At 32.6% G+C, this 8,246-nt stretch overlaps 1 protein-coding gene across 1 annotated transcript; it reads right to left on the bottom strand.

Moving 5' to 3' along the window:
- Positions 1 to 496: 496 nt before the first annotated feature.
- On the bottom strand, positions 497 to 1,252 carry LOC131065334 (uncharacterized). Its single transcript, XM_057999825.2, has one exon. The coding sequence runs from the start codon at positions 1,250 to 1,252 to the stop codon at positions 497 to 499; it is 756 nt and encodes a 251-aa protein (XP_057855808.2).
- Positions 1,253 to 8,246: the final 6,994 nt, after the last annotated feature.

Here is an 8,246-nt window from a genome sequence, read left to right as displayed (position 1 = left end):
TGTTAAATTACGAAATCTGTGCTATTTATCATTTTAAGGTACAGTGCCTGTGAAGCTCACACTTTTGCTACATGCTCATATTAAATTGTATTTTTTTTCCAATATCTACCACCATACCTCAATAGTCGTGCATTCTCTGATTTTGAAATCTCTGTGAGGAACTGCAAGCTCCCTTCAAGAACTGATAAACTAATGGAAATTAGACATGATTAATTTTTTATTACAATTAATTAAAATTTGAGCAAGTTGTCATAGTACATATAGAAAAGGAAATTTAGAAGAGAAAAACTGTATGTTTCATTGACTGTCTGAATATAGTTTAACCAGTAGTTAACGTAGCAGGAACTAAAAATGAAATTATTATATAAGTAGATAATACACTGCAAGTAAGCACTCATTCGAACTTTGCTAATGATCCCTTTCTCAAATGGACTTTTATTCTAAGAAATAGATGCTCCAACTTCTCAAGCTAAGAGACACCATACAGTAACCACGGCTACAATGAATTTTCATGGAAGTTATTTTGGTTTCCATTTTCATTTACATTGTGAGTCGCATGTTCAGCAACCTGGGCAACAACTCCAGCAGCCTGACATGCCGTATCATCGATTTGGCCAGCATCTCCGGGTACGACTTCTCCAACACCACCACCAACAAAAGGTACGCAAATTCCGACAAGGCGGAGAACAGTGAGCGTGGTAACACGTATCACATTGCTAGTATCTCTGCGTGTCTTTGGAATTCCGTAGATTTCACGTTTTGCGCAATGCAAATCCAATACAAACTTGCATGCACTGTTCTCGCATTCATATCTCCATTCCCGATTTCTCAATTTGTTGCAATGCATGCAAGTGTAGCGTCCTCTTGCTGAAGAAAGAACCAACGGATGAGGATGAGCTGGAGAATCAACCTGTGAAGGAAGCTTTATGCAGAGAGGATGAAGCCTCATATGGGGATGATCACTCTCTCTGTAAAATAAACCTTTTATGGGCTTCTCACGGGCTGTGCAAGTATACATTTCGCGCTCAGATTTTGCTTGTAATGCAAATTTACGTGGGCTGTAAACAGGGGCCAACAAGATCTTAGAGAGTTGAGCACACCCTTGGTGTAGAACAAACTGGCAGTTTGAGTTATTTGTATTGTTGCACTTAAATCCATAGTTGGCCCCATATTCTCTGCATCGCCTGTACTTGTACAATGGAAGGTCTCTGTACAAGATAAACTTATGGTGATTCCCTGCACCCCTTTCCATTAGTTCATTCAGCTTGCAAATTCATGAGGAATCCTTCCATATATAGTAAACTAAGGGAAGAAACTCACTTAGCATTTTGGGTTATGGAGAGCTTCCTAACGAGTTAAAAGATGAAGATTCCCATTGTTCTTGGAATGCTTCCGAGGAAATTCATGGGCATTGTTATAGGAATTATACAAACAGCAGAATTTGTTTTTATTGAACAAACGGCTGTGGACTATTTGAAGATACTACAAATTATGCTTTGGAAAAGAAGATTCACCATCCAAGCGATTGAAATTTCACCATCCAACCCATTGAAATTTCCAACCATTCATGGCCACTGGTGTTTGATTTATACCAAGAAAAATAATATTACTTTGGTATATCCACGAACCTTGAGTTTATAAGGTGAAAAATATATTTGTTTAAAATTTAGATGCGCACTGAATAGGCAGCATCATATCCCGAATACAATTATCCTTTTCATATCTTTGCCTTCTCAAAGTACTTATCGACTATTGTTATGATATATAATATGTGAAGAGTGGTTTCTTAGAAGCTATATCACCATGCTTCATATTAATGATTTCTACATATATATCTATATATATATATATGTGTTTAAGAGAAAAAGAATTATGAGATATTTAACCAATCAAAATAAAAAATAAATAATCTTTTTGTTTTTATATAGTAATTTTAAAAAAATTTCTTGTTATTGGTATGATGTGATGGTTAAGTTTTGTTGTTGTGTTCTTATCATTGATGTTCAAATCTAATTAGTGTGCTATTGTTGAATGTTTATACGGAGATGAGATCCCCTATTTGTGACCTCACATCAAAAAGTGTTTACCCTTTGTTAAAAAGAAAAGTCTCTAACTTTTTGTCTTGAATATTGGAGCAAGCTTGATCACAATAAGTTTTGTATTGACTCTATATTTGTTTATTTATATGATAATTATATTGAAAGATTATAAAGTTCTCAATTTTATATATTAATTATTTGCATTTATTATATATCTTGATTTCATTTTTGAAAATGAAACATTCTATTTTGTGTTGCCATTATATGTCTTGACTCAAATATTTTGGGAGGTGTGTAAGAGGTTGTAAGAACATCAAGTGTCATTATGGTGCTTGCCTGAGTCAAGGGGTCAATCATGACAAACATTATTACAAGTTATAAGAGCTATACAAGCATCTTCTATTTTTTGTTGGGAAAACTATGACCAACTTGGCCATGAAAAACTGAAATCAATTGTGGTGTCATTTTTAGGTCATTATTTTGACTTTTAAAAAACCACTTGTAACTTTTATGGTTTTAGTTTTTCCTATTTATTGCTTCATTAGCACGGAATATTGTATGTATTGTATAATCTACTTATTATTAAAAAAAAAATCTCTAAAATATTTTTTTTGGCAATTCTCTCATAAATACATGGTCAAAATTTTGTTTTTGACCTCTTAGTTGCTAAACAATGCAATTATTTTTTAAATTGGAGTAAATTTTTCCCTCTCAAAAGGATTGTCCTTAAGTAAAGACTTATATGATTATTTTTTTTGAAGAAAAATGCAAAAAATATCATTATAGATATGGAGAGATTCACACTTTGAGTTGTGGAAGCTTGGGATAGAAGATATGGTAATAGATAAATAGATAAGCTATAGTATCTAGAACTAAACCTCTTATGCTGAAATAAGGAGACTAGGACATATTGAATAGAAAAGTGAATGGTTTATTATATTATTTACCACATTTAGTGTTATTAGATATGTGCAAAGAAGCCACTACACAAATCCAATGAAATGCTTTAGAAGAAATTAACCAATATAAATATTTAATAAATAATATTTTTTTGAAAAAGAAGTTATATAAACTCAAGATGGAGCATAGTGTGTAGAAACATTGAGTAATTATACAACAATATTTTTTTTATGCAATCAAGTTAAATAAAAATATAGATTAGAATAGATTTCAATAAATAAGATTGAAACTATAATATAAATATTTATGTCAAGAACCCTTTGTTGTAAAAATTTTACTCAAAGAGACCCAGCCTTCTATTAATAATATAAAATATTACCCCTCTAAACTTCAATAGAATAATAGCACTAGACTAACTTGTGATATAACCTAATGTTACTACCATCTAAAGGCGCCAATATATAGGAGATCTATGAATGAAAAGTACATAAATGGCATTTGAAAGAATGTGGAAAATAACACATCTAAAAGTAGGCATGCAAATCCTCATGTGAAACCTCTCATAGATATGAAAAATAGTCAACATATCATTAATATTAATTAACTCATCATATTCACCTAGCATTCACCTTTTTGTATGAAAAGAATCATACATTTTTTCATTTATTCAAATCAATTAACATCCTAATCCTAGGAAGTCCATAAGAAAATTGAATGAGTCTATCATAAACTCAACGTACATATTCCTCTTCATCTCAATTAGATCCACTTTTGATCTTCTGAAAAGCAACTACTAGCTAAATGCAACTACAATTACATATGAAAGGGTAACTTATTAATAATTTAATTTTCAGCCACATCGATGGGCATCCATGTACACCTTCTTTATCATCCTTGGAGATAATAATTATTCACCAATAATGTTAAATAAAACTATGAAATCTTCTTCAAGGATTTACAAGGTAAATGGAGCCTAATCTAAACATTCCACCACTTGACATTTACAATGTAATGACATATTTAGGAAAAATAACCAATCTTCATTTCAAAGATGGGATTTTAATTTTATGAATTTTGTACATTTTAATTATTTGTATTTATTATATTTTTTTATTTTATTTTTTAAAATGATACACTCTATTTTGTCTTGTCACTATTTACCTCGTGCCAAATATTTTTGGAGGTATAAAAAGGCTTGCAAGAGAATTTGATGTCCTTAAGATGCATGAATATCTTATGGTTTTGTAAGATGGAAGTTACTTGTGAAAAATTAACATAATCCATATCATGCACATTTTTATACATAGTCCATACACATAATCAATAGTGTAAAGACCACTATATTATTATATTAACATAATCCATAAAATGCATGCTTTTATACATTAGTCTACAACAACTTTAGTATATTAGAATAGAGACATGAAATTACATATCAACATAAATTCTAAATTCAAAAGTGAAAATTAGGCAGAATATATATATAAAAAATTCCTTTACAAGAGACCACATGGTCAAAATATAAAGAGTATATATATGTACAAGTTGATGGCAATCCTAATAGGAACATCAGACTCACGATCTCCACTAGCATTTTTCCATTATAAAATACCCCGGCCCACATGACAATGCTAAGCAACTCAAAACTAGTAGGGTGATGGAATTCAATGTAACATGACATGTCTATATTTTAAGCTACTAATTAAATGATTTCATTATTAGAGTAAAACATATTTGCTCATAGTTTAAGTTTCACTTAAGCATCATTTATACATTAAGTGTTAGGTAAGGTTTATTATACTTTATTGCTTACCTACATTTAGTTAATTGTTAGCCTTATCTTCTATTGGTGCTCACCTCTATCACCTTTTCCTTTATAAACAAGGTGTATGCTCATTTCTATTAATCTCAATACAATCATCATTTTTGATAAATTATCTTTCTTTCCATGGTAAAAGTTTATAGTTGTTTGTAGATCTTGAGAGGTTGATCACTTCTACATGATATGAGAACCAACATTCAGAAACTCATTCCTATTTCTTGAGAATCTTCATCACTAATTTGTTGAGGTCCCAGGAGATTCAACTAGCGATATATGAACCATTCCATTAGCACAACAATGTAATTTTTCAAAAAAATTCTCGATTAAATTTGCAATTTTTATTGTACCTACGGAAGCTTGTGTCTTCAAATTACATGACATTTTTATTGTACCTGCGGAAGCTTGTGTATATAACGTACTTATTAGCAGGCGCTATAACCTTGGTCAAGGCCTTTATCTAGATCTTTGTTAGCGATATTTATCTGTGTTGAGAATGCTTACTGTTTTACAAATGTCGTCTTTATGGTGTCTTGTTGTTGTAAGGAACTGCTTAAATCACACACATTAAGTTTACATTTATAGACTTAAAAGTGTTAAACACTGAGAGTTGACTGACATTTTCTAGGCTTCATATGTTGCTTAAGGTGTGTGATCACACTAAAAATACACTTCTACACTTACAAATGTTAATCACTCAAAGTTATTTAACATTACCATTAATAGATTGCTTAGTGTGGGTGGTGTTGAAAGTGTTGTAGGCTTGAGCTGCTTCTGTTGACAGTCATGGCGTGTTGAAGTACTCGTCAATTTATGGGCATCTCATTTTCATCCCTATATTTGCATCGGGCTTTGGCATTGATGTCTCTTTTCTTCTCGCGTGTGGGGAGGTGACATTTGTGGTTCATTAACAGTGGCCTCATTGTATAGTCTTGAGCGACATTGGCCTATTTACAAATGCATGGTGAGCGCATGATTTATACATTGCATGAATTGTAGATATATTTGTCACAATCAAATCTGCCAGCTGAAACTTTATTTCTCACGAAGGCCTGTGTCACATTCATTGGTGAAGATATTTTATTTGAGAGCAATTCCTAAGTCACTGAGCAATATTTGATCCGACTAGGGTTTTCGAGAGTAAAAGAAATATTGTAGGCTCCTGAAGTCGTGGGTGTTTTAGTCCCACATTTGTGTAATCAGAATTCGATATTGGCGTTTTAATAACCAACGGTAATGCCGCGTAGAGTTTTTGTGGATTATGGTAATCGTAGGCTGGTGTGGTGGTTTATAGTGCTCTAGGACGTAATTGATTGCTTGTTGACCTGGGTATCTGCCAACCCCATCGCTCATCACCTTTGGCTCCCAACCCTCCATTGTTTTCTTTCAATCCCATTGCTCATCACCTTTGGCTCCATTGTTTCTTGCCAACCCCAGTGCTCGTATAACCTTTAAGGGCCCTTTCTTTCTTTTAGGAAGGGCTCCATTGTTTCCTTCCAAACCTATCGCTCATTACCTTTGGCTCCATTGTTTCCTATCAACTCCATCGCTCATATAACCTTTAAGGGCTCCATTCTTTTTCTTTTTCCTCCTAAAAGGATTTATATTTATATTAGAAATGGGTTTTTTATTTTCTCTTCGAGATGAGGAATTATTGGCAATCTAGTGAATTTATTATCACCCATCTTAGTGAGTTTAATTTATTGCTCTATTTGTATAATGAAGTTTCTTGTGAATATAATATCAAGGTTTATATTTTGGAAGTTATATTTGTGATGGCATTATTTCTAATATTTTGAAGAACATTTATAATTGAAATGGGTTTTTATTTGTCTTGGAGAAGGGGAACTATAGGAAATGGGGTGATTTTATTATCACCCATCTAAGTGAGCTTAGTCTATTAACCTATTTGTATAATGAAGTTTCCTTTCCTAACACACTGTGTCAGCATAAATTTTGAATGGTTTCAAGGCTAAGTCTTTATAGTCATCATTGATAATGTGGATTATGATTGTGATCTTTTGGAGGATTTGGAAATTTCAAATGAAATTACAAATACTTCAAAGGTTTTTGATTATTTGGCAAAGGTAGTTGATCCTCCTTCACTACAGACTTCCATAATTCTTGAGCAACAAGTATCTATTTGTTTTCCTAATTGGGATTCCTATTTGGTAGACATTGGCTCATTGTTTGTGGAGTCTCACATTTCATTTTTGCATGACACATTTGAGGTTTTTATTTTGTCTTAGAGATGGGGAACTATAGGCAATGGAGTGAAATTATTATCACCCATCTAAGTGAGCTTAGTCTATTACCCTATTTGTATAATGAAGTTTCCTATCCTAACACACCGTGTCAGTATAATATTTGGAAAGGTTTCGGGGCTAAGTCTTTAGAATCATTATTGATAATGTTGATTATGACAATTTGGAGTCACTTTATTATTGAGTGCCCACATGCTCTTTGGACTCATGCCTTCAAGAGTTATATGGTGATTATTGTACTCCATCATCTCTTGATGCTCCTCTTTCCAATTCTCATGTACCTCTTCATTCTTTAGAGTTGATAACTCATGATTGTGATTTTTTGGAGGATTTGAAAATTTTAGATAAAATTGCAAATAGTTCAAAGGTTTCCAATTATTTGTCAAAAGTAGTTTATCCCTCTAACCCCTTCACTAAGGACTTCCATAATTCTTGAGCAACAAGTATCTATTTGTTTTCCTAATTGGGATTCCTATTTTGCTAGACATCGGTTCATTTTTTGTGGAGTCTCACATTTCAGTTTTGAATGATACATTTGATGATTTAATTCTCTTATTTGATGATAATTGTGACACATCAATTGTCACTTGCTCTTCCTGATTCTCATGCATTTCTTCAATGTTCAGAGTCAATAACTCATGATTGTGATCTTTTGGAGGATTTGGAAATTTCAGATGAAGTTGCAAATACTTCGAAGATTTTTTACTATTTGTCAAAACTAGTTGATTTGCCTTCACTACAAACTTCAATAATTCTTGAGCAACAAGTATATATTTATTTTCCTAATTGGGATTCCTATTTGCCAAACATTGGTTCATTGTTTGTGGAGTCTCACATTTCATTTTTGCATGACACATTTGAGGGTTTAATTTGTTGGCAATATGTTTTAATTGCTTATGTGTTGTCATTGATGTCAACACTGTGCTCCGGTTGGATATGGTTCTTTCCTGATTGGTTACTGATATCCCAGTTGGACTTGGTTATCAGTGATTATGATCCAATATGATCATATTTTTTGTTTTGGTTTTGGATGGTTACTCAGGTTGGTTCATGATTTGGTGCTCTGGAAGCTATCACTTATGTTCTGGATTACCGGTTGGTATTTCCTGGTATCGGTTGGCTTTATTGGTTGGTGATATTTGATGATTTGGTTAATTGATTTTGGTCCGACTTATAGAAATGGTTCCTAATGTGATGAAGGCATTATTCATCATGTCCTAATTG

This window comes from Cryptomeria japonica, chromosome 11, assembly GCF_030272615.1.
Source record: "Cryptomeria japonica chromosome 11, Sugi_1.0, whole genome shotgun sequence".
Lineage (NCBI taxonomy): Eukaryota > Viridiplantae > Streptophyta > Pinopsida > Cupressales > Cupressaceae > Cryptomeria > Cryptomeria japonica.
The sequence above is the reverse complement of the archived record's forward strand: the minus strand, read 5'-3'. Positions and strand labels throughout refer to the sequence as shown.